This window comes from Astatotilapia calliptera, chromosome 23, assembly GCF_964374335.1.
Source record: "Astatotilapia calliptera chromosome 23, fAstCal68.1, whole genome shotgun sequence".
NCBI classification, from domain to species: domain Eukaryota; kingdom Metazoa; phylum Chordata; class Actinopteri; order Cichliformes; family Cichlidae; genus Astatotilapia; species Astatotilapia calliptera.
In genome coordinates, this window is record NC_137443.1 from 32,899,627 (window position 1) to 32,926,339 (window position 26,713).

General features: G+C 41.2%; 1 protein-coding gene and 2 long non-coding RNA genes across 4 annotated transcripts in view; 2 read left to right on the forward strand and 1 right to left on the reverse strand.

Annotated features, from left to right (window-relative positions):
* LOC113016994 (ATP-binding cassette sub-family C member 4-like) overlaps positions 1-26,713 on the forward strand; it is a 61,666-nt gene that overhangs the window by 24,124 nt on the left and 10,829 nt on the right. Inside the window, exons 5-14 of the mRNA XM_026160249.2 lie at positions 65-154; positions 829-992; positions 1,304-1,429; positions 2,347-2,596; positions 4,378-4,482; positions 4,642-4,731; positions 4,894-5,085; positions 7,810-7,904; positions 8,330-8,416; positions 9,262-9,358. Coding sequence (XP_026016034.2) covers positions 65-154; positions 829-992; positions 1,304-1,429; positions 2,347-2,596; positions 4,378-4,482; positions 4,642-4,731; positions 4,894-5,085; positions 7,810-7,904; positions 8,330-8,416; positions 9,262-9,358 — 1,296 coding nt within the window. The remainder of the gene's footprint in view (positions 1-64; positions 155-828; positions 993-1,303; positions 1,430-2,346; positions 2,597-4,377; positions 4,483-4,641; positions 4,732-4,893; positions 5,086-7,809; positions 7,905-8,329; positions 8,417-9,261; positions 9,359-26,713) is intronic.
* Positions 20,635-23,308, forward strand: LOC145424278 (uncharacterized). 2 transcript variants are annotated; one of them, XR_013905299.1, is made up of 4 exons: positions 20,635-21,291; positions 21,677-21,855; positions 22,077-22,158; positions 22,687-23,308. It is a non-coding gene; the product is annotated as an uncharacterized LOC145424278 (long non-coding RNA). The 2 variants fall into 2 exon arrangements; XR_013905298.1 differs by having other exon boundaries at positions 20,647-21,291; positions 21,715-21,855.
* On the reverse strand, positions 22,996-25,157 carry LOC145424279 (uncharacterized). Its single transcript, XR_013905300.1, has 2 exons — positions 24,390-25,157; positions 22,996-23,595 (listed from the first exon to the last, which is right to left on the reverse strand). It is a non-coding gene; the product is annotated as an uncharacterized LOC145424279 (long non-coding RNA).

The window sequence follows — 26,713 nt, forward strand, 5'->3', positions numbered from 1 at the left end:
ACTCTGTGGATAGATGTGTGTTTGAGGTGGAGGAATGTTGCTTCACGGATAATCTTTGTTTAAGGCTCTGCATCTGAGCAGTTCAGCCATGGGGAAGACCACCACAGGCCAGATCGTCAACCTGCTCTCCAATGATGTCAACAAGTTTGATGAAGTATGTGAAATTTACATTTTTTAGCAAATAAAAAGCAAAGACTTGAGACTAGTTGCTAAGTAATAATATTTGCTTTAACCCTTGGATGCAACAATATTTTAACTATAGCTAAACCTCATTTCCAGTGGCACCTTCTAACACTTAAGCTTCATTTAACTACAGAGACATGTAAGCAGAATGCAACTTTACTGCTATGCAACTACTAATTTTAAAGATGCAGTTGTATTGAATTTATTTTGGATTTTCTTTAATCCACTCAGGGTTAAATGCATGCATAAAGACTCAAACATACACACCCACTAATTCATCTTTTTTATGTGTGTCACATCAGACTGTTCTGATTCTACTCACTCAGACAAACTCTGGCAAATCTCTCCTAGCGTGAGGTTCAGGCTTAATTACACTCTTGGTACCAAATCCAGTTTCCCTCATTGGAATGTTGAGTTTCCTTTTAATCAGTGTGGGCAGAGACTGCTGTGAAAATGCCAGCTTCTTGGGGGTATTTTGTTCCTTGGCAGCTGGATGTTAATTACACCATGTCATGCTTTCACTGATCTTCATAAAGTCTTTTGAAAGTAGCCATTCCTAAATGGCGGAATTCCCATGCTTCCTTAAAAGATGTATTGCTGTTAAAGTAATATTGCAACTTATTCCAGATATTTTGCTCTGAATAGGTGACGATCTTTCTGCACTTCCTGTGGGTGGGACCGCTCCAGGCAGCTGCAGTCGTTGGGCTGCTGTGGAACGAGATCGGTCCTTCATGCTTGGGAGGCATAGGGGTCCTCTTGATTCTGATGCCTGTCCAAAGCATGTTCGGAAGACTTTTCTCCAAATTCAGGTAAACCCACAAATGCTCATTCAGTCTTAGATCCCTGAAACTGAGCTGAACTCTGATTTAGCATAACAGAAATGTGTATCTTTGTGGAACTGTAGCAAGGAACTATTGTTTTAGTCTAAAACTCCTATGATTGGTCTGATTTTATTTCAGTATTTTTGGCTAAATTCCCCCCAAAAGAAAAAGGTCTTTTACAGACTTGGTGACGAAAAACATTTTAAGGAATAATCCTGATGGAACTGATGAACATTGATGTTGCATGTTAGATGTTTGGATAGGTTTGTTCAATCGTGAGTTTTTTATTTTGTTTACAGAAGTAAGACTGCTACTCTGACGGACAGCAGAATCCGCACAATGAATGAAGTGGTGTCTGGAATGAGGATCATTAAGATGTACGCTTGGGAGAAGCCCTTCGCTGCTCTGGTCTCTGAGGTCAGAAGGTAAAAAGATGATGATGATTATTATTATTAATTCTGAGTCTCAAGAAATGCAAACTTAACTTTGCTCTTTTTTCCAGAACATTATGCAATTAATTTTAAAATGTGCAGATCTGGTTTTGGAGCACATCCTGACCTTCATCAACTGTGATAGTTGATGAAGGGTGTTACTCAAAGCTCTGACTTTGAAAATGAACCAAGAAGAAAATGCTTATCTTACCAAACCACTGGCTTAATTAGACACATGTGTCTGGGGCGGGAGTAAGAATGTAAATAAAGGAAAAAGAGGCAGTTTTCTGAGAGAATGTTGTAGTGTACGGTAACAGGGGAGAAACCAGTCCAGCTTTTTCCAGTTTGGATACAATACTGATAGCTGGTACTGGTGCTGATTATTGCTGCTTTATTGCTAATCTGCATTCCTCAGTAAGAGAAGGAGCGTGAACATCATTCTTTTACTCTGGATGGCATTACCTTGGCCTCCAGTAACACTGTGAGGAACCTTGGAGTCACTTTTGACCAGGATATGTCCTTCAACTCGCATATTAAACAAATATGTAGGACTACTTTCTTTCATTTGTGCAACATTTAAAAAATGTTGCACAAATCTCTTATTTTCTTTTCTAAATGTACCTGTATATTGTTCACATGTTGAAACAAATTATCAATCAATCAATCAAACATCTCTAAAATTAGACGCATCCTGTCTTAGAGTGACGCTGAAAAACTAGTTCATTACTTCTAGGCTGGACAACAGTTTGGAGTCTGGGTGTTTATTATCTATGACAACACTGCATATAGATGCATTTTTCTGTTTTATCGCTAACATTTGAATGTTAGAAAGTAATGTATGTTTTTTTTTTGTGAAGGGCTAAGGAATAAGTAACATTGGTCACATTTCATTGTTGGTGTTCTGTGTCTAGAAAGGAGATCTCCAAGATCATGAAGAGCTCCTACCTGCGAGGTCTCAACATGGCTTCATTTTTCTGCGCCAGCAAGCTCATTCTCTTTGTCACATTCGCCATCTATGTCCTCCTGGGAAATACCATCTCAGCCAGCCGTGTATTCGTGACGGTGTCTCTCTACAGTGCGGTGCGACTTACGGTGACGCTCTTCTTCCCTAGTGCTATTGAAAAGCTGTTTGAGAGCCGTGTCAGCGTCCGCAGGATTCAGGTACACTGCATTGGTGCTATTTTCCGACTTCACTGAAAGACTTCACTAAAAATCAGTCGAGTCAGCAGACCTTGTAACTAGGGCTGGGCGATATATCGAGTTTTTAAAAAAATATCGATATATTTTCATACGAGATATAAGATGTGACAATATCGTTTATATCGATATAGTCTATGTTATGTTATAATTATACTTGTGGAGCCGCAGGTTTGCCTCTCTTTCGTCCACTTTTGTCTCTACGCAACGTTACTCGGCCTCGCCTCTCCTTCACTGAACACAACTCCCCCTCCCCCATAGCTTCACCTGCAGGCAATGACAAGATGAAAGCGGAAAATCTCCGTTAGCGAGTTACCGCGGATCGCCCCGTGTGTGGGGCTGGACGGTGTCAACGTGTTAGCGAGCTAACCGCGCTAACGAGCTAATCTGTCAAATGTTTTCATATGACTTTGCTAAGCTACGGAGCTGCACCGCTTGATGGATTGTCGGAGGATTACGGCTACCGAGGAGGAGCCTCGCGGAGTGATACGTACCGTGTGTGTATAAGGACCACAAATGGCACCTGTTCAGAGACGTGGTGCAGCTGTGAAATCTGTCTTTGTTATTATGCTCAGCGTCTATTAGTTTACATTTTGACTGCACAATTGTGAGCTTTTTGTTATGCACAAAAACAACATTGTTTTCTTTTATTTATGGACCATGATTATTTAATAAATGCTGATAATTTATTTTTGAGTAATTTCTTCATGTACATCTACGCTGTATGTAAATAAAAGTGCCTGTGTGACATCTGGGACACAGTGTGACTAGAACTCTCTTTTTGTTCTTAACTTAAAACTTAAAACTTTAAAAAAAATATCGAGATATATATCTTATATCGCCATCCAGCTAAAAAATATCGAGATATGAATTTTGGGTCATATCGCCCAGCCCTACTTGTAACAGTAAGGTCTGTTGACTTGTTGGAGACGTGCCCAGTACAGTTTCAGTGCAGGTTTAGAATCAGAATACTTTATTGATCCCTAGGGGAAATTATTTTTTGTTACAGTGCTCCATTATAAACAAACATTAACAAAGACAGACAATACACTAACTAAGAATAGCACAATATATACAGGCATATATATACATAAAAGTCACTTATTAATAAATAGCTGAAAAAGAGCATGTGCAAGAAGGGTGTAGCTGTTGCAGTAAACAGTGTGTTAAGTGGATGAGGTGTACAGGGAGATGGCCACAGGCAGGAATGATTTCCTGTGTCATTCAGTGGTGCTTTTTGGTAATCTCAGTCTCTCACTGAACGTGCTCGTGTGTTTAAAGTCATTGTCTCTCGCCATGCAGCTTTTGAACAGTTAAAGCCAGCAGAATGTAGCAGTGCTTCTGAAAGTCTGGTTCTGCTTTCAATGAACAGACTCATAAAAGCAGATAAAGGCTTTAGTATTTGCTCATTACATTACTCCTTTAATGTTCAGTCCGGGACTGCTGTTCTCACACAGCATCATCTCAATGGTTCATCTGTGTAAAACAAAGTTCTTCCTCATTTTAAATTTTCTGCCCCTAAACTCGAGTTCAGATTTAAATGGAATTTTCATTGGCATCACTGTCAGTTGTATAATATTACAAATAATTTACCAGATCACTGTAGTAAAAGGCTACTCTTTAAACATGTGGCACCTTGGTGCTGTTGTGTAACACTGCATTGGGAAATGATCATGGGAGCGATTTGACTGTCATGGCTGTGTTAGATCTCATCACTATTGCACTTCTCTCTTTCTGTGGTAAAGGAGTTCTTGACACTGGATGAGATCAGGAAAAACACAGTTGCTCTGCCGCAGGATGAGAAGGATGCTGCTGTGGAGATTCAGGATCTGACTTGCTACTGGGACAAGGTTGGATACATGTCACTTGCTGCTCTAACCAATCAGAAGACCTCAATTTAACTGAGTGCACACTTGCCCTTTGGCTACACTTTGTTTTGTTCATAGTAACTCTAAACAGCAGACTTTTAAAATGTTTTTTCTGATGTAAGATTTTTATTCTCTTTGCAGAGTTTGGATGCTGTATCTCTCCAGAGCATCTCACTCACACTCAGCTCGAATCAGCTGTTGGCTGTAATTGGACCGGTGGGAGCTGGAAAGGTAAGACATCTACTCGTGTTGCTGTGTAATCTATTTTCTTTGTCTTACTCATGCCATACGTGCTGTTATATAAAGCACTTTGAGTACTCAAAGTAGAAAAACGCTATATAAAAACCAGTCCATTTACCGCATCTGTGCTTTACCTTCTACCATCACTATCAGTCATCCCTGCTGAGCTCCATCCTGGGCGAACTTCCAGCTGAAAAAGGGGTGCTGAGAGTCAAAGGACAGTTGACCTACGCAGCCCAGCAGCCATGGGTCTTCCCTGGAACAATTCGCAGCAACATCCTTTTTGGAAAAGAGCTGAACCCCCAGAAGTACGAGAGAGTCATCAGAGCCTGTGCTCTAAAGAGGGTGAGAGATTTGCATTTGCAGTTCACAAAGTACTCAATCATTGTTATGTGCATGATTGAGCCTTTAGAAACAGAGAAAAGGGTGATGAATAACTCCAAAGTTGCACTAGATCTTGTTTTGTTGTTTTGTTTTTTTTCAGTGAAATCAGGTCCCGAAGCAACTACACTTTCCTCTGTTTGAGGAGTCTAATACTAATTCAATGTGAAAACACATTTGATGACTTTACTTTGTCAAAAGCAGCGTTGGTATGCATCACCTGTGCCAGCGTGTGTCACGCCCTTTCTCTTGCACCGACTCTGTTCCTGTGTGGTGCTGCTAGTACGTTCCCTCTTCATTGTCAGGAGCAGAGATGGGCAGTAACATGTTACTGTAATCAGATTACCTTTTTCAAGTAACGAGTAATGTAACGGATTACTATTGCAAAACCGGTAATTAGATTACCGTTGTTTAAATATTAAACAAATTTCTTCCAGTCAGAGAATGTTGAATATAATTAAATTTTTGCTTGATGCATAAAGTTAAAAGATTAAAACTAATAAAACAAGTTTAAAAAAGATACTTTTCCATTTGATTACATTTTGTATGATGGATTATGCAGAAAAAGTAGAATTGGGCTGAAAGATCTATCGCTTTATCAGGTTTTTTCAGGTTTTTTTCAGGTTGAAAATCGTGTTTTTAAAAATTAACTAAGTACCTAAGTAATTAATTACTTTTGAAAATAAGTAATCGGTAAAGTAACGGGATTACCTTTTTGGGGAAGTAATCAGTAATTAGTTACTGATTACTTTTTTCAAGTAACTTGACCAACACTGGTCAGGGGTATGAAAATACTTTGGTGTCATGTTTGTTGGAAAGGGAGGATTTGTGTTTCAGGATTAGTGAAACTTCACCCAGTCTGTTGATCACGAAGGTCTCAATAAATGAGATGGGACCTGTGTTTGTTTGACTCTGTGATACTGCAGAATAATGAGACAGGAAAAGTTTTCTAAGCTTTATTAGACAGATGACTTCCTGTGTCAGCAGCAGCGTTTTTCTTAATGTTCCTTAAAAGAAACCAGCTGCTGTCACCTTTATGTGAGTCTTAACAGGCTGCTTTTGGCTGTATAACAATATGGTTTCAGGGTTTACTGGGGTTGAAAAGCAAGATTTAGCTGCAGGTTGATCACATAAATTCACTCGATCTGCTGTGTTATAACAACTTCCTTGGCAGAGGTAATATTTTTGGTAGTGTTTACGGACAGAGTGACGCACATGCTAACACATAGTTCAAAGTTTTGAGTGAATACTGAGTGGGGTCATCTTTTTCATGTGCAGGCTATATCCTCACAGTTAAACTGGGCTTGATTGGAGTCAGTTTGGCAATAGCACTCTGATGGCAGAATGTTGTCGTCTCTCTGCAGTCAGTCAGAAAATTTGCCTACTGTTAAGTGAGCTGGGACTTCTTGTTCCTAGTAATCCTAGAGTATTTTCCTTCCATCCAGGATCTTCTCATTATCCAGATAAAATATGGTGTCAGTGTATCACCAAACCCAAGGTCACCAATCTGCTGAGAAAGATGGCAACATAGATTTTTGGATGAGTGAGTGTGTAGACTGTAGACAGTCTAGAAACAAGCTGACTTGGTTCTGTTCATAAAGCTACTGAAAATAATGAGCCATAGATGGCAGCACTACTTTTTCTTACTATATGCTAATTGTAAGTGAATGGTACCGAGTGACTCGACTGCAGAGGTCTGAGTGCAGAGAGGATTGAGAGTCCAACTTTCGTCCTGTTGTATTCGTCTCAGCATTTCTCATCTTTGTTTTTATGATCACTTATTGCTTACTTTTATGTAGTTTTACAACAAGATTTGCATGTCTGCACTTTTGCAAATGACTGATATAACGGCTGCACTGCAGTGAGCCCTTGTTAATCTGCCTGCAGCAGAGGTTTCACATGCTGTGCTCAGTAGATGAGTTACTTGTGAGTCATGGTACTGTGCGCAATAAACAAAGTAAAACAAAAACAAATTCTGCTCTGACAAGAGCATCTTATCTAATCTGTGACTTGTAAAGGGCTAGAAATGATTTGATAGTCTCATGAATAGCTTTGTCATCAAGACGCTCAGTCACTCAATGTTCTGACTTAGTCATTGTGAAAGGTTAGGTATTTTACATTAGCGGGGTTACTGTTTGCTTTGTTTTCTTCTCATTTATACACACACTTGTACATTTGTATAAAACAAACGGGGCTAGTGTCGCTGTGTCATTCATCTTTGCACAAAGGTTGGGTGGCATTTTTATCATGGAGTCATCATATTATTGAATATCAAAAGGAATATTAATAATAATATTAAGGGTTTTTTTGTTTTTCAAATTGCAGTTGTGCCTTTGTGCTGGTAATTGTTGTACTCTGCAGCAACAACAAAGCCATAATAAGACAGGGCTGTCTTATTATGAAACTCCAGGCCTCAAGGGCCGGTGTCCTGCAGGTTTTAGATATCACCCTGGGTCTACACACCTGAATCGAACAACTAGTTCATTACCAGGCCTCTGGATAACTTCAAGACATGTTGAGGAGGTAATTTAGTCATTGAAATTAGCTGTGTTGGTTCAAGTAAACATCTAAAACCTGCAGGACACCGGCCCTCGAGGCCTGGAGTTGGACACCCCTGCAATAATACATGCTCTTCTTCCCATGGTACTGTATAGTGCAGTAATAAAACTCTGCTGCCCATACATCCAGGATCTGGAGCTACTCCCAGATGGAGACCAGACACTGATTGGGGACAGAGGAGCTACACTCAGCGGAGGACAGAAAGCGCGTGTCAACCTGGCCAGGTAGTTTGACAGAGAACCAGACTGCTTTATTGTGTTCACCCAGATATTCATGACTGCTGTTAGGTTGCACATTAGTTTTTGTTTTGCTAGTAGCAGTAAATGATACACATGAAATGTCAGCATAGATTTCCCTTTAGGCAGAAAAACTTTAAAGGAACAGGAATGGACAGGTTTTAAAGGAAGGTGCAGCAGACTGTTTCCTGGCAACACCTAAGATGGTATTGACACAGTAAATGCATGCACGAATGGATCGCGTTCTTTTAGTCGTCTTGAATTAAAGCACTCCGTGAGCCAAAAGTAATGATAATCAAAAAACAACAGAAGACCTTCTCACTTTTAGATGACGGTAAAAAGACATCTCATTGTTGCTATGAAGCCTGATGCTGCAGCTACTGTAAAAAAGGGATTCATGCTTTTGATTTCAGGGCTGTGTATCAGGATGCAGACATCTATATTCTGGATGACCCACTCAGTGCTGTGGATGCAGAGGTGGGGCGGCACCTCTTTGAACAGTGAGTGACTCAGTTAAAATCATTTCAGCATTTATGACTCAATCTGTCTGCAAAGAATGTGTGGTTGTTTTTGATGCACACATTTACAATAATGTGCAAAAGTCTTGCACAAGACTGGACAAGACTGGATATTTAGCTTCCATGGAGCCAGACTAAAGAGTAGTTCTGCAGGCTTTCTGGACGTTTTCTAAGTTTTCTTTGAGTGTTCTTTTGTGTCTACACATGATTATTTGGCAAAGAACAAAAAAACTTCAGGCAACCCTTGCTTTAAGAAGTGGCTTGGAATGGCTATATTGTTTAATCAAAATTCTGCAAAACAGGTTTCTGTCCTTGCTATTCATCCTTCTGTTAGCAGTCACATCACAGGTCAGGGGTGGGGTTAAGCCCCTTACTGGAAGAATACATCAAAGCTGGAAATCGTTCAGTGTCTCCTCCCCAGCAGGAGAAAGTTTCTATTCTTGTGCATGATGTAACACATGCACTTGTGTTTTTGGCTTTTGGCAGAAGTTTTAACCTGAGCGATGGATGTTTAGCAGTGCACCATTGTTTAATGTTGTTTTTATAGCTTTAGCACTGGACACAGTGCTTTGAAACAAAAATACATCAGAAGTGAAAACTGACAAAAGCTTTGCATGTGTTGGGCTAAGCCAGGAAGGGGTGCGGGACTACCAGTGTCAGGCAGACAATTGAACTTGACTCCAAACTTCCTGTTACACTCTTCCTCTTAGATAACATACAAACTTTTTAACTGTACTAAGGAAGGAGAAAATCCTTTGACAGTGTTTGACGTTTTTATGTGAAACTGAAACAAACTGGAATGAGAGGAAATGTTTTTCTTGTATCAGATGCATCTGTGGCTTGCTGAAGAACAAGCTTCGCATCCTGGTCACCCATCAGCTTCAGTACCTGAAGGCAGCTAACCAGATTGTTGTCCTGAAAGAGGTTAGTGCAGATGAAATCATCCCTGTGTACCAAACTTGTATCTGAGCACTGTGTTTACCTTCAGCTATTACATTTCAGCGCAAAAGACATGCTGTGGAATAGAGCCAGAGATTAGTAACAAGTGTGATTCGGTGCAAAGAGGTCTATTAACACATAGTGAGTGAGAAAGGTGACTAAAGAGAAATACTTAATGCATCATGGGAATCCTTAAGCAACCTATGTCTATTGCAGCATAACTAAGGGAGGATTCAGGGTCACCTGGTCCAGCCCTAACTATATGCTTTAGCAAAAAGGAAAGTTTTAAGCCTAATCTTAAAAGTAGAGATAGTGTCTGTCTCCCGAATCCAAACTGGAAGCTGGTTCCACAGAAGAGGGGCCTGAAAACTGAAGGCTCTGCCTCCCATTCTACTTTTAAATACTCTAGGAACAACAAGTAGGCCTGCAGTGTGACAGTGAAGTGCTCTAATGGGGTGATACTACAAGGTCATTAAGATAAGATGGGGCCTTGTATGTTAGGAGCAGTATTTTGAATTCAATTCTGGATAAAAGATTATTTCAGATTAATAAAAGGATTCATCTGAAATAATCACTATACTGCAAACACTGTGGATCAGCCTTGAATAGTCTTATAGAAGATTGCTCTGAACTTTTGTTTCTGAGTGTTCTCTGGCACCACCTTCAGGTCAGTTATCAGCTTTGCACACAAGATATTAGATCAGGGGTGTCAAACTCATTTTAGTTCAGGGGCCACATGGAGAAAAGTCTATTCTCAAGTGGGCCGTACTGGTAAAATCATTGTGTGTATATATAACTTAAAAACAACAACTTCAGATTGTTTTCTTTGTTTTAATACGATCAACATAAAAATAAAGCTAGAGCCTGTGGACCGTATGTTCAAAATAGTACAGGCACAACATAGCTATTAATCATAAAACATCTCAAGTTATTTGAAAATTCTGAGGACAAAGAACACACAAACACACAGTGCCTCAGTGATTCACAGAACTGATTCACAGATCACAGAACTATATCAGGGTGTCACTTCGCAGGCAGCAACGTAGATAAAAATAATGAAATCCTGTTCGCCAAACACGTACAAGAACCACAGAATAGGTTAAATATATAAATCAAATATAATCAATTAGAAACAGTCTCACATCAACATAAAAATATATAAACATAAAGCTGGAGCCTGAGGACAGTGTGTCCAAAAGCACAATATAGCTATTAATTACAAAACACCTCAAGTTATTTGAAAATTCTGAGGACAAAGAACACAGTGATTCACAGAAGTAAATCACAGATCACAGAAATACATCAGGGTGTCTCATGCAGCACTTTCAGTGGGGTTACATAGTTTATTTGACTTCTGATACCTGGCATCTTTTTGCTTTCACCAACTCATCAATATCAGGCTTCACATCCTGAGTGGCAGCTAACTTTAGGATGTGATTCAAGTGCCTGTGCGTGAGCCTTGAGCGCAGTTTTGTTTTATTTACGCTCACAAAGATACGTGGTTCCGAACATGCACAACAGTTTTGCAGCGAGGGCTGTCAAGTTGGGGTAACCTGGCAAGAGATTCTGATAGAATGTGTTCAAGCCAACTGCGGCAAATTTGCCCTTCAAATCCGAGTCACACTGCAAGTCTATTATTTCAAGTTGGATCCTGACGGGCAGATCAAAGGGATTCACGGTGAACGGCGAGCAAAAAACTTTGAAGTCGTTCTCCAGTTCACCAAAAATCTGAAATCGTTGCTCAAACTCTAGTAACAGTCCCGTTATTTTATCTTTAAACCGCTTCATATCTGCCACATCTGTTCCGTTATTTGAGGTTAAGGATGTTATTTGACTGGAGGCATAACTCACAGACACACGAGACGCGCCATTACTCCAATGAGTGTCCTTTATTATTTTTCATCCCCCCCCACAACAACAACCCAGCAGAAACGTTCCTACCACTTAACATTTACCTGATACTACATCCCCCCCTACTAAATAGGATGTGATGCTGGAATATAACCAAGAAAACAGATTAGACCCGCACGCTTTAAAGTATACTATTACTATGTCCTTGTGCTTTATCTGGTAACAGCTTGTTTACTGAACTCGCTTGGTTTCAAACCAGACTACTCAGAATGTCCAAAAATAAACTCTCAAAGTATACAACTCTGAACACTAAGCATAAGTGCACATTTCTGAACTATTCGGTGCAGCTACAAACAACATGTTTAAACAGTGCAACCATTTGCTTTATTTCTCATTGTCTCTATGAGGGATGGGGTAGACTACCCAGCCCTCAGCCTGAGTGTGGGGATTATTCTGCCCCATTGCTCACTCAGTTCCAAGCCCTATGAGCAAACATAGTCTTTTAGGTATGCTGGAGGCCTCCTAGACCTGGGTTGGATTTGGCTCCCAGCTTTAGGAGTCTGCTGGCTGGCCTCCTGTGAGATAGTGTCTGGAACCGACACAATCTGTGCAGCTGGAACAGAGTTCTCAGGTGAAGCCTCTGGTGGATCGCCAGAAATCTCCGGTGCCCCAGGTGTCCATATAAGATGATAACGGTTTCTTCTCAGCGTGCCCTTTGCTGTCTCGATGATGTAGGACCTCGGTGAGCCTGCCATGGACACGACTGTCCCTCTAGTATCCATGTCTGAGAACCACACTTTGTCTCCAGGATTGAGCTGTAGCATATCATGTGCTCTGTGTCTGCGGTTGTAGTTTTGTCTTTGTTTTTGTCTGTACGATTGTTCTATAGCTTTGAGCTTGTCTGTGTCCGTACCTCTTGGATTTAGCTGTGATGGGATGACAGGAATAGTTGTCCTTATCCTTCTACCCATGAGAAGCTTCGTTGGGCTGTAGCCATTTGCCAATGGAATGGCCCGGTATGCCATAAGGGCGAGATAGGGATCGCCAGACTTTTTAAGAAGACTTTTGATGGTCCTGACTGCCCTCTCGGCCTCCCCATTGCTCTGAGGGAAGTGGGGACTGGATGTCTCATGGCTAAAACCCCATTCTTGTGCAAATCTTTTGAAGGAATCAGGCGAAAACTGAGGTCCATTATCAGAGCGAACTTGCTCTGGTATGCCATGACGTGCAAAGATTGATTTACAGTGCTCGATCACTGCCTCTGATGTTGTAGATGTCAGTTTGGCAACTTCGAAGAATCTGGAAAAGTAATCCACAATGACCAGGTACTGTTTATTCTCAATCTGGAACGGATCAGTTCCCACCATGGCCCACGGTCTTTGTGGGAACTCGGTAGGTAGCATGGTTTCTTTGTGGTTAGTCCGCTCACGGCAGCAAGTGTCACAGGTCCCAATCACTTTTATCAGCTCACTGCTCAGGCCTGGCCACCAAACAGATTGTTTAGCTCTCTCTCTGCATTTCGTTATTCCTAGGTGTCCCTCATGTAGTTTAGACAGAATGTCTGCTCTGAGTGATGTGGGAATCACTATTCTGCTCTGATAAAGAAGCAAACCATTGTGGACTGTGAGGTCACCTGAAAACGGCAGATAAGGCTGGAAAACCCTTTCAATGGAGTACTTATCTGGCCATCCTTCCACACAGAACTTCTTCAGCTGGCTTAGAATGCTGTCCTGATGTGTCTGGATTTCTCTGAGTCGTGGCTCTGTGGCTGGCAGGCTTGCTATGACGGACTCCACATACAAGTTGATTTCTTCCTCCGACAAACCCTCAGTTGTGTCACATACAGGAGCTTTGGACAGTACATCTGCTGTTGCAATGTCTCTACCAGGAACATGAGATATGGTATAAGAGAACCTCATCAATCGCATGCGTAGATGTTGTATACGAGGTGGAAGCTCGTCCAGGCCCTTGGAGCCAAGCAACGAGACCAGAGGTTTGTGGCATGTAAGACTGCTTTCTTCCATTTGCGCAACATCTCTAAAATTAGAAATATCCTGTCTCAGAGTGACGCTGAAAAACTAGTTCATGCATTTATTACTTCCAGGCTGGACTACTGTAATTCATTATTATCAGGATGTCCAAAAAACTCGCTGAAAAGCCTTCAACTAATCCAAAATGCTGCAGCAAGAGTCCTGACAGGGACTAGAAAGAGAGAGCATATTTCTCCTGTTTTGGCTTCCCTTCATTGGCTTCCTGTTAAATCCAGAATTGAATTCAAAATCCTGCTCCTCACATACAAGGTCTTAAATAATCAGGCCCCATCTTATCTTAATGACCTTGTAGTACCATATCACCCTATTAGAGCACTTCGCTCTCGCTCTGCAGGCCTACTTGTTGTTCCTAGAGTATTTAAAAGTAGAATGGGAGGCAGAGCCTTCAGTTTTCAGGCCCCTCTTCTGTGGAACCAGCTTCCAGTTTGGATTCGGGAGACAGACACTATCTCTACTTTTAAGATTAGGCTTAAAACTTTCCTTTTTGCTAAAGCATATAGTTAGGGCTGGACCAGGTGACCCTGAATCCTCCCTTAGTTATGCTGCAATAGATGTAGGCTGCCGGGGGATTCCCATGATGCATTGAGTTTTTCCTTTCCAGTCACCTTTCTCACTCACTATGTATTAATAGACCTCTCTGCATTGAATCATATCTGTTATTAACCTCTGTCTCTCTTCCACAGCATGTCTTTATCCTGTCTTCCTTCTCTCACCCCAACCGGTCGCAGCAGATGGCCGCCCCTCCCTGAGCCTGGTTCTGCCGGAGGTTTCTTCCTGTTAAAAGGGAGTTTTTCCTTCCCACTGTCGCCAAAGTGCTTGCTCATAGGGGGTCATATGATTGTTGGGTTTTTCTCTGTATCTATGAAGCGCCTTGAGGCAACTTTTGTTGTGATTTGGCGCTATATAAATAAAATTGAATTGAAAATTGAATTGAATTGGTCTGTTTCAATGTGGAATGTCTTCCCAATTAGGAACTCTGCAAACCTCTCACAGGCCCATGTTGAAGCGAGGGCCTCCTTCTCAATTTGAGCATATCGCTGCTCAGTCGCGCTGAGAGCTTTTGAAGCGTATGCTACTGGTTTCCACCCTAGATCGGCGTGCCGCTGGAGAAGCACTGCTCCCAAGCCATACGAAGATGAATCAGCTGATACGCACGTTTCAGCATTTGGATCATACAGAGCAAACCCTGGGGGTGTTGTCAGTTCTTTTTTGATGCCGTCGAAAGCCTGCTGCTGCTGTGGCCCCCATGACCACAGGTTGGACTTCTTCAGCAGATCTCTTAGGGGGCACGTTTTTTCCGCCAGGTGAGGAAGAAACTTTCCTAGGTGATTCACCATGCCCAGGAAGCGTCTCACCTCACTTATGTTGCTGGGCTCATCCATGGAACTCACGGCATGCACCTTGTCAGGATCTGCGCTAACCCCCGATCCCTCAATGACCTGCCCCAGGAACTTTATCCTGTTCTTGTAGAACTCACACTTGTCGTTCAATGTTACTCCAGCCTCCTGCAGTCGAACCAGTGCTTTTCGAAGTCTCTCATCATGCTCTCCTTGTGACGTCCCCCAGATGAGCACATCATCCATCTGGCAGAGGACTCCTTCTAAGCCCTCAAGAATGCGTGCCATCCGTTTCTGGAAGTGTTCTGGGGCTGATGAGATTCCAAAGCACAGACGAATGTAACAATACCGACCAAAAGGTGTAATAAAGGTCGTGAGCAAAGAAGAGTCCCTGGATAAGGGAATCTGCCAAAATCATGCATTGGCATCCAGCTTTGAAAACACTTTTGCTCCTGCAAGCTGTCCTAGTGTGTGTTCTACTGAAGGGAGTGGATGCTTCTCTCTCATGACATATTTGTTTAGTTCAGTGAGATCGCTGCATATTCTCACTTTGCCTGTGCGCTTAGGAACCACCACCATAGGCGCGCACCAATCAGTGGGCTCCTCCACCTTGGAAATGACACCCTGCTGCTCCATCCTGTTCAGCTCTTCTTTAACCTTTGGTAAGAGTGGAAGGGAGATTCGCCTAGGGGTCGAGAGGGAAAACGGCTGTGCCTCTGGTTTCAGAGCAATATTGTACTCCCCCTCCATTTTGCCTAAGCCGCTGAAAAGCTTGGGGAATTCTTCTTTGACAGCGTCAATAGAGTCTAAGCTAATATGATTCACTCTAGCAACCAGCTGTAGTGCCACTGCAGCATGCCCGCTCAGCAGCGGTGTGCATAAACCCTGTACGACATAAATGTCTTCTTTGGTTTTGTGGTTGTTCTTGCTGAGAGTGGCTGTGAACATGCCTTTTACCTTCAGACGTGTTCCTCCTGGGCCCTGCAGAACCCTTTTGGGCTTATCCAATCTCCCCAACTGATGCTGTGTGTAGAAAGTCTCTGGGACTGCTGTGACATCCGCTCTGGTGTCGATTTTAAAGAGTGTGTTGTATTTGTCCACATGTATCTCTGTTACCCATGGACTCTCTTTGGTGTCCGCAGAGAGGGAACCCAAGAAAGCGACCTCATCATCTGTATCGCTGTTCTCTGAAACTGTTGCAGCATTGACTTCACACAGTTTTTTGTTTCTGCACATCCAGGCAAAATGTCCTTTTTTTCTTACAGTAATTACATGCGGCTTCCATCGCAGGGCATTGTTGAAGATTGTGACCTTTTATGTCTCCACATCTTCTGCATTGTGTCTTTTTTTCTTTCTGTGTTTTGGCGGTTTGTTTATGTAGCGGTGTCAGCTGCTTGGGACGTGCCCCTTCTTGCCGTTTAGCATGGACGCGGTTCAGTTGTGAGTTGGTAATATCCATTTTAAAGTTAGTGCTTAGCATCTCTTGTTGCTTCTTTACAAGCTCACTTTGTCGGGCTCTGTTAAGCGCTTGTTCTAGCGTTAGTTCTGGATCCATTTGTAGCTGTTCTGACAATCGTTTGTCTTTCAGACCCACGACAAATCTGTCTCGCACCATTTTGTCATGCAAAGTCCCGTATCCACAATGTTCTGCCAGACAATGCAGTGCAGTATGGAAGTTGTCAACTGACTCACCCGTCTCTTGTTGGCGCTGGTTAAACTTCGCTCGCTCAAATATGATGTTTCTTCAGGCTACGAAGTGAGCATCCAACCTCCTTTTAACGGTCTCATAATCGCTCGCCTCTTCGGGAGTCAGGTGCAGGGATACCAATATGTCCTCCGCCTCCTCGCCCATAGTGTAGATAAGGGCGTTCACTTGATTTTCGTCCGCTTGCGTCTCCAATCCAGACGCGATGCAAAAAAAAAAAAGCTTTATCCATTTGGTCCAATCGTCGGACCTAAAAGTGAACTTCTCCGGCGGGGTGACTTGAAACTGACTCATGACGCCACGTCTCTTTTCGCGCAGCTCCTCTATGGCCGACCTTTAACCTGGCACCGACGCCGAAACCTTTCACTTATGCCCAACTAACGTTTCCAGTTGTCTTCTGACACCATGTTCCGTTATTTGAGGTTATGGATGTTATTTGACTGGAGGCATAACTCACAGACACACGAGACGCGCCATTACTCCAATGAGTGTCCTTTATTATTTTTCATCCCCCCCCCCACAACAACAACCCAGCAGAAACGTTCCTACCACTTAACATTTACCTGATACTACAACATCGTGCACACATTTTTCAGACAGGGGAAGTGAGCTGCATCACCACCAGCGAGCTGCGTCTCCCACAATAACAGCTTCAACTTGAAAGAACGTATGCTGTCATAATACTGTGTGACAACTTTGTTGCGTCCTTGCAGCTGTTTGTTCAAGTTATTCAGGTGCTCTGTAACATCCACCATAAATGCAAGGTCCTGCATCCATTCTGCGGAATGAAATTCTAACACTGGTTTGCCCTTTTCTTCCATAAACTGTTCAATTTCTTCTCGTAAATCAAAGAAACGCCTCAGCACAGCACCTCGGCTCAACCATCTTACCTCAGTGTGGTATGGCAGGCCATAGATGTGGTCTTTCTCTCTGAGAAGACTGTCAAACTGACGGTGATTGAGGCTTCTGGATCGGATGAAATTAACAGTTTGGATGACCACCTTCATGACGTTATCCATTTTCAGTGACTTGTAACACAAAGCCTCCTGGTGCAAAATACAGTGAAAAGTCCAAAAATCACGTCCTCCATTTGCAGATTGCACTTTATCTCTGAACTTTTTTACAATGCCTGCTTTCTTCCCGATCATTGAGGGCGCACCATCTGTAGCCAGGCTGACAGCGCGGGACCAGTCCACCAGAGGTGTGGACTCGAGTCACATGACTTGGACTCGAGTCAGACTCGAGTCATTAATTTTATGACTTTAGACTTGACTTGAAAAAATGTTCTAAGACTTGTGACTTGACTTGGACTTTTACACCAATGACTTGGGACTTGAATTGGACTTGAACCGGTTTACTTGAAAAGACTTGATATTTTACCCCAAATATAAAATTTAACATGCATATTATATAGAGATTGAAAATGTGACGTCATTCACGGGTAGAACCGCAAAGGATTCTGGGAACTCGTGGCAAGCGGTACTAGCGCACGCAGGCTTTCAATTAAAATCAGTTATACAGCGATAAAAAGAAACACAAAAATGTCAAGAAGCTGTTGTATTATTAACTGCAATAGCCGGTCGCATGACAGCCACGGGAAGCCGACGGGTAAAGAGATCGGTTGTTATCGGATTACGTCGTTGAAGAGAAATTGTTCAAGCCATGTTTCCGAAGTAACAAAGACGCGACGGATGGCCTGGATTGCAGCCATTCAAAGATCAAATATAACGTCCCAGAACACTCCAGCTCACAGGTTAGTCTGCTCCAAGCATTTACACGAAGGTCAGTGTTTTTTAGTACTTAATACGTCATTTTCATAACATAATTAGTGATATAGGTTACAAGCAAGTCTGGCGCTGAACAGAAATTGTCGCGCTATGCTCCTTTATTTATTGTGCATAAATAGTGAATTGTCCTGACACAATATTGCGTTTCGCTTCTGTTATTATGGTACACTGACAAAAACATATACTTTTATTCACAGGATAAAACAGGTTTTTTGTATCACTAATTGCCCAGTACGATTACAGCATACAATATTGTTGTCACTGCTACATTTCTGTGATGGGTACCAGAAATTATTTCCACTACTAATTAATTACCCTTGAGCTCAAAGGTCATATTAATAAACGGTTAAGGAATGTGTATTTATGACGACAATTTGTGAGACTGGTAAACTTATGATACGTACGATGGTCTTTCGTTCTACACGGTGCATTTCAAGGTCCTGCACCCATCCGTCGGTAAACTGTACCTGGGCTTGTTGCAGTGACCGGAAGTTACTAAACTTCATGAGTGTATGCACTCACTCCAAGAACCGTATGATTATAAATATGAATATAAATATGCTAAGATGAGATAGCTGACTTCATCTAACTAGCAAATGTTGTCCAGGCTACGTTGGTGATACAGTTTTTTTTAATGTGTATGATATTTTTGTCATGCGATTTTAAAGCCGGTCCTACAACCGCATCCAAGAATAACATGCAGCTTATCTCAGAACTGTCGGTGAAAATTATTCTTGGAGCTAGGTTTAATTGAGCTGCATTTTAAAGAGGTGCAATTTCACAATTTGTGTATATTTTCTAAGTTCACTATTTTGTCATGTGTTGAGAAAAACACAGATTTTAAAATTACATGGTCTAATATTTACATTTAGCATAACTGCAACATTATTTTTTCGTTTTTTTTTTAAAGACTCGAAAGGACTTGAAATTCAAAGTTTCAGACTTGTGACTTGACTCGGACTTTTACACCAGTGACTTGAGACTCGACTCTGACTTGCCTGACATTACTTGAGACTTGACTTGAGGATAAAGACTTGAGACTTACTTGAGACTTGCAAAACAATGACTTGGTCCCACCTCTGCAGTCCACTCCGACCCTGTCCAGCGCACCGACGAGTGCGGTGAAAATATCAGCTGCGGTTAGGGTTGCCAACCGTCCCTTAAAAAACGGAATCGTCCCGTATTTAGAAACAAAAGTACACGTCCCGTATTGAGCTAATAAGGGACGCACTTTGTCCCGTAATACAGTGAGAATCAAAAGTAGTCTATAAATGTTAATGGAATTAACGCTTTGTTTGAAAACATAATTCCCAGCCCCTCTCCTGCTTTGTGACCAATGAGCTGACAGCACACTTATGACAATTCGAGTATGACAATTCAGATTACCGCTTATCTCATTGGTCGAGGAAAGGTCGCTTGCGGAGAAAATACCGGAAGACAACAGATGACCACAACAAGAAGCATGGCCAACAGGGAAACAAACGCTGACACTGCGGTGCAAGTCTCGGACGACAGTACACCTAAAGCTGGGCAGACACTGTGCGATTTTTTTTCATTCACGTTATTCAGCTCCTGCTCAAACTGCACGATTGACTCACAGGGGTTAGAAGTTGGTAGGTCACGATGCAGAGTCTCACACTATACCGCCCGATGCTCTGATGAGACCTGAGTGCTCACACTGTGCCTCCATAAAATGAAGGTTATAACAGAAATTCTGTCGCTCGCTCTCCCTCTCTGTCTTTCACTCACACAGACACCCCACCACCATCAACTTTGCTAAATTGAAAAACATTGATCAGGCAGCTGTGATTAAGCAGCAGTGTAAATCAAACTATTTTCACGGTTGTTGTGGTCGTGATAATTTTGTGATGCCACATCGAAAAGGCTCGGATGAGCTTTCCAAAGTTCTACAAGTTGTGCCTCCATCGCTTGGGTCCAGATCACACGCCGCACAGCCATGCTGCTCCATCTTTTTCACCGACGTTTACGTGTTAGCGCGTGAGCGGCTGTGTTGACACCCTCACGACCGATTGATGATCGGGAGCTGGTCGTGAGGTGTTAATCGCTTCTCGTTACCCCACGTATACTACACGATGCACGATGAAGGCCAAAATCGGGCCGATCACCAAATCGGTCGCACGACTCAAAAATCGGCTCAAAATGGGCCAAAAATCGCACAGTGTAAGCCCAGCATTGGAGCAGCAATGTTTGTTCGCTCAGAGAAAGAAAAAAAGGCTGCAAAAGTACAGAGAGGAATGGGAAAAGGAAAACACCTGGCTGGAAAAGTGCACGATAACACCTTTAAAGCGCACTGCACTGTGTGCCGGCGCACTTTTTCCATAGGCATGCTTCTAGCGGTGGGCACAAGAAGAACATGAGGGGTATGGAACTCCAAAGTGTTCAAAATTAAATAAATAAATAGGTCAAGATGAAATAAATAACTATGTGAATAAATAAGACACAGATATGTAATGTGAGAATGATATTGTGAAATAATGGAACACATTTTGAAAACAATGCTCATTATTGTGAAACATATTACATTCTGCTATATAAATTTTCTTATTATTGTGAAATATTATTTCATGGTCATTATTTTTCACAATAACAGAGATTATTCCTGAGGCATTTTATTTATTTCCAGCCGTTTTTAGTCCAAAATGACCTTTTTTCAAAGTCAGTCTTTATTTCAAAATCCCGTTTTTCCCGATGGTCTATTTATTTCATAATGCGACTTTTCAGCAGAATGACTTTGTCTGTCAATCAAGAAAGACAGGGCGGAGCCAGTTGTGTGATTGGTTGCTCCTTTACTCAGACATAAGTAATAGCACATGAATTGTCGATTTAGGTTTAATGGTGCAATGCATCTCCTATGCAGCTGGCGGCAGTATGCAGCTCAAAATAAACTTAAGGCACCGACAAATGCAAAACACTGGGCGCGAATAACGTTACAGGTGTATCAATTCTTGTGAAGGGCATGGCTGCAGGAAACAAGTCCGTTTCTGAGTTACTCAGAGAACTTGCTAACCGCTTAGATTGAACGTCTTCACCTCAGTCTGCGTATTGCAGCAGTGTACTGGAGATGAAGTGGTCCCTGGTCCAAGTTCTCATCACAACCGCACAGTGTTAACGTTAGCAAATGCTAACGCTATCACAGCTAGCTCCACTCCACGAAACGCTGTTCAGGGTAAGTAACGATATGTTATTATTGCTTGGTTAGTCTGTCTGTCTGGCAAAAATGAGCTTTTTAATCAGTTTAGTCACAGATTTTTTTTAATACTGTTTTTTATCATAGCAAAGAATTCTATAAATTAGGTAAGAGAAAATAATTGTCTTCTGGGTTAATGTCTGTATTACTATTTACATTGTTGTAGGTAATAGTTATTCATGACTGTTTTAAAGTGGCTTATCTTCTGTGCTAATATGGAAGACAAGTAATCTATGTGAAAGAAAAGAAAGCAATTTTAGTTCAACGTAGTGATTTTGTAAGTGGGTATAATTTGAAAATGCTTTTACTAGTACAGTGGATGTTCTTTAAATATTTAACATTTAAAGTGTGTGTCACTTTACAGACTCCAACTTCAGTTTTGGTTTGGTCTCACCGTTGTAGGTCATAACACAAACAAGTCGTCAAGTCAAGCAGCTGAGGAAAGGGCTTAAGGAAACCATGGTATGGCCGCTTCTGACAGAAAGATCAGACATCATTCCTCCTTTCTTACCAAGGGAATCAGAGACTGCTCCCTGTTGTGAGGTAAGGTCAGGTCACATCTTTTAACATCTGAATAGTAAAGCTATTTGGTTAATTTATGAAGGATGAACATTAATTGTTGACACAAAACACCAATATACTGTTTTGTATGCGTGGGTTAGTTGAACAGCTGGGTTACATTTAATAAAAATACACCTAATGTTGCTGATGCTCTTAAGACTACAAGATAAGTAAAGCTATAAAATGACTGTGGCCTGCCACAGAAGATGAAGATGAGGAAGAAGAGGAATGCTCTCGAGGATAAATGCAGAGTGGCAGGTTACCTTCGGTCCTTCATTGAAAATGGTAAGTCTGCTGCGATAGGTATTTTGCCATTGGTTTTCTCTGATTATACTTTGGTAAATTACATACAGTCCAGTGATCTTGGGTCATTAACAAAGTACACTATAGTAGAGCTGGGCGATATGAGATTTTTTCATATCACGATATTTATTTTTATTTATTATTTTATAAAAAGGACAAGAGCGGTGAGGTCTATCGCAATAGTTTAATTTTTCTATTGAGAAAAGGTTATTTCGCAATACATATCGTTATATCGCCCAGCTCTACGCTATAGTATAATTTTGTTTTGTTATTTGCTCCATGCAATACATAAGAGTGGTGGCATTATCAGTTGCACTAGAATTGTATGTAGACTACTTTTAGCTTTGTTAACATAAAAATATCTATAAAAGCTACAACAGCAATTTGAGTGGGGCAAAAATGTCTGGTGCCCTGTATGTAAGTGGTCATCTTTTATGGTATTTCTCCATAAAAGATTCAAAATAATGAATATAGGATGTCATTATAGTTTAAAACAATCTTCTGTTGCAGCATCTTGTGCACAACAAAAAGCCCTCATCAAGTTTTGGACAGGATGGGAAGTCTTGCCGAGAAATGACTGTGGAAGTGGTCAACAGCAATCTTCCAAAGTCTTCCACCGGTTTTGAAGTACTACGTCTTCCTGCACACTACTGTACCTATGAGTCATTTCTAATGGACATTCAGGTGTGTCTCAACTCTACTGACTCAGGTTTTGGTCTGGTTTACGATTGATTCCATAACCACATGGTAAAATTAGACCATTTCTTCTTTCTTGCATCACATTACTGTACTCGGTGTTCAAAGAAACGGACAATCTAGTGAGTTCTAGTTCTTTTTAATACACTTGACAGTGAAAAATACAGAGTACAGGTGTGCATTTATGGCTTTTTTAATATAAACTGATGAAGAGTTCAGATATCAAAATCAGTTGTTCACTGTACATTATAAATTACACAATATGTTTTGTTTATACTCGCTACTGATACAAAAAAAATTTCTAGAAAAAATTATTTGAATTAAGATGTTACACTACTCTACTGTGTTCATTGTATTAAATCTGCTCAGAGTTGACATGTACTGTATATCCAACCAAGAAATGAATATCATTAAAGTGACAGCTGTATAAAACAAATCCTGTTTTATAGCCACTCACTGTTTTGTTGAAAATGAAATTGGTTATGCTGTTTTGAGTCGGTATTAGCTACAAAGCTGTAGAAATTTAAAAAAAAAAAAATCCTCCTGACATAGAAACTGATTAAATGTAATAATGTCTTTCTACAAGTGATTTTGAAGTATTGGTAGCACAGCAGGGTCTTGTTCATTCAGTGCATCTGGGAGCTGAATCTCAGGAATGGTGATCTCATTTGATGGGCAGCGATTATGTTGTCCTGTCCAGTCCACACCATAATCCTCATCAACCTGAAAGAGCATGCACATGTTTTAAATCTAAACTGAAGAGGTGTTTCCTGCAGCTGTTCCTAGATGGACTTATTGAGTCTGCCAGGGCCTATGTGAGTTGCTTAGGCATTGGCTACCAACTAATTATTCATTCACCCATTCTAGGTCAGGATTGGTTCTCTTCAGGTATAACAAATTTAACTTTGTTTAAAGTATTGCCATCTATACCTGACAGGTGGGATAAAAGAGAATGGCTTGGGAGGCGCACAGCAAATCTCAAAGTTTTCCAATTAATGCTGAAAGAACCAAGGATGTAAATGTATTCTTGTTTTAGCTTTACCGAAGACACCAGAGAAAGTATATCTATAATGCTGCTGAAATAGACAAAACCATTTCAATAAACTCGCTATTTAACATCAACCTTGTTATGCGTTATCAGAGAACAATCAACTGCAAACAGCAATGAAACATTCAACTATGTACTATTTAAAGCACTAATGACCCTGTTGTCTAACAAGATGTGATAAGTAAGTAGACTGTGGAAAGCTGGTGGGTCTACTCTCTGTGTAAAAGGTTCCTACAGGCTCCACTGACCCCAGTCTCCGAGTTAACACACTAACAGCTAACACTGCTAAACGTGTCTCAACGCCGAGATGGCGCCGATAGCTTTAGCCGTAGCTGCCCCACTTAGTTTAGACAGTAACAAAAAAAAAGTAAGCGATAATAATTCATTGTCAAACGTCATAATTAAGGTCAACACCTAAACAATGCTGTGTACAGAATCACACAGGTGCTCAATTACAGCATAAACTTACCTTAGACCATCCTCCGTCATTTTCCTCCTAATTGTGCTCGGAGACACAGAAAATGTATCGGCAATTACCCCGACGGTTATCCCGGACAGCACTAAAGTCCTGAGTGCTGCACCGGGATTTCTAGACGTGGACGGCCAACATTTGAAGACTGTTCTTCCTCGGCGTATTCCAAACGAACACGGTGCTGAATTGATCTTAAACCTTTGACAATGCTGTCATCGATGCGAACATCTTGAAGAGCAATTATCATCCCAAGCATTTCAGAAACATCTAAACGACTCAAAACAGTATCTACAGGTAAATGATCCCTCTCTATCTGATTTGCTTAAATGAGCAGAACTGGCTGAAGTTCACACCAGTCCGCCATCCTCCGTGACTTTTGACCTAGCACGCTGTTGCTAGCTGCAGTAGCCGTCCGCGGAGCCGGTATCCAGGAAAACTAGTCGATGGTAAACGATAAGCCAATAGGTGCAAAGGTCCAGCCCACTTACATTGATTGACAGACAAAGTCATTCTGCTGAAAAGTCGCATTATGAAATAAATAGACCATCGGGAAAAACGGGATTTTGAAATAAAGACTGACTTTGAAAAAAGGTCATTTTGGACTAAAAACGGCTGGAAATAAATAAAATGCCTCAGGAATAATCTCTGTTATTGTGAAAAATAATGACCATGAAATAATATTTCACAATAATAAGTAAATTTATATAGCAGAATGCAATATATTTCACAATAATGAGCATTTTTTTCAAAATGTGTTCCATTATTTCACAATATCATTCTCACATTACATATCTGTGTCTTATTTATTCACATGGTTATTTATTTCATCTTGACCTATTTATTTATTTAATTTTGAACACTTTGGAGTTCCATAGGAGGGGTGTGAAAGCTCAGGGAACCCTTAACCATTTTTTTGTCCACCAGGCCACGGCAGAAGCAGATATGGTATGTAAACATTGGTTTGTTTTTTTAAACCCTCTGGTTAAGGTTATTATGGGCATGTGCAGTGAATATCAGCGCTATGTGGCCAGAAGTGTGATAATATAATTTATTTTGTGTAATAAACAACTGCAAGGATAGATGATTACAACAAATAGATGACTAATACATAAAAGTAATACATAGATGAATAATGATGATGAGTTAAGATGCGTAATCATGGCAACAAGTGGGTTTACAAACAGGAGCAGCTGATTAGCATTAGAAAAGCTGAAATAATACCTCAACTGAAGCCAATTGTACTATATGCACTATATGTGCACAGTTACAGGAATATTTTTTGTTCTATTGCTTTCTATTAATTTATATAATTTTAAGTTAAGCAGGACAGAGTTCTTTTAAAGAAAGATTTACTTATATTCTCAAAAGTTAAGCATGACAGGCTTCTGTTTAAGAAAGAGACCTGTTTTACTGTGTTAATGTTGTCATTTTGAGCTAAAAATAAATGGCTAAATGATCATTTGTTTCCCATATGGTCATATCACAAAGAATATGCATCTGCTTAAATCAAATTCAAGTCAAATGGTTAAAAAATAATTTCACACACAAAAAAAATAGCTACCACACTGGGAAGGGTGAAGACAACTGGGTTGCCCGGCCCTGGCCACGAGGTGTCCCTTATTTATTTTTCAGCGAGTTGGCAACCCTAGCTGTGGTCGTTGTATCTGTCATCGGTACCAACTCCACGAACTCCTCGGTGACGGTCAATGTGTCATCAACTCCGCGGATGAAAATTGCCAGTTGTGCAACATCTGTAATGTCCGTGCCTTCATCAATTGCAACTGAAAACACAATAAATGACTTTACTTTTTGCTTCAACTGGCTGTCCAAATCCGCTGAAAGATCAGAAATCCTGTCAGCAACTGTGTTTGTTGTCAGGCTGATATTTGCAAAGGCCTGGCGCTTTTCAGGGCACACAATCTCCGATGCGTTCATCATACATGTTTTTACAAATTCACCGTCACTAAATGGTTTTGAAGCTAGTGGAATTTCGTTAGCAATGAGGTAGCTAGCTTTCACTGCAGCATCACTGATGTCTCGGCTGTGAGTAAACACAGACTGCTGTTTCTTCAGACCCGCCAACAGTTCATTCACCTTCTCTCTTCTCCGCTGTCCTTGAAAGTTGTCATATTTGTCGGCATGAAGACTCACATAGTGGCGACGGAGGTTATATTCTTTTCAGCACTGCAACATGCTGGGAACACACCAAACATACAGCTTTCCCATTCACTTCCGTGAGGAGGATGACCATTTATCTTGGAACACTCTGCATCCACTTTTCTCTTTTTTGACAGAGACATATTGGGGCAATGAGGGTGCCA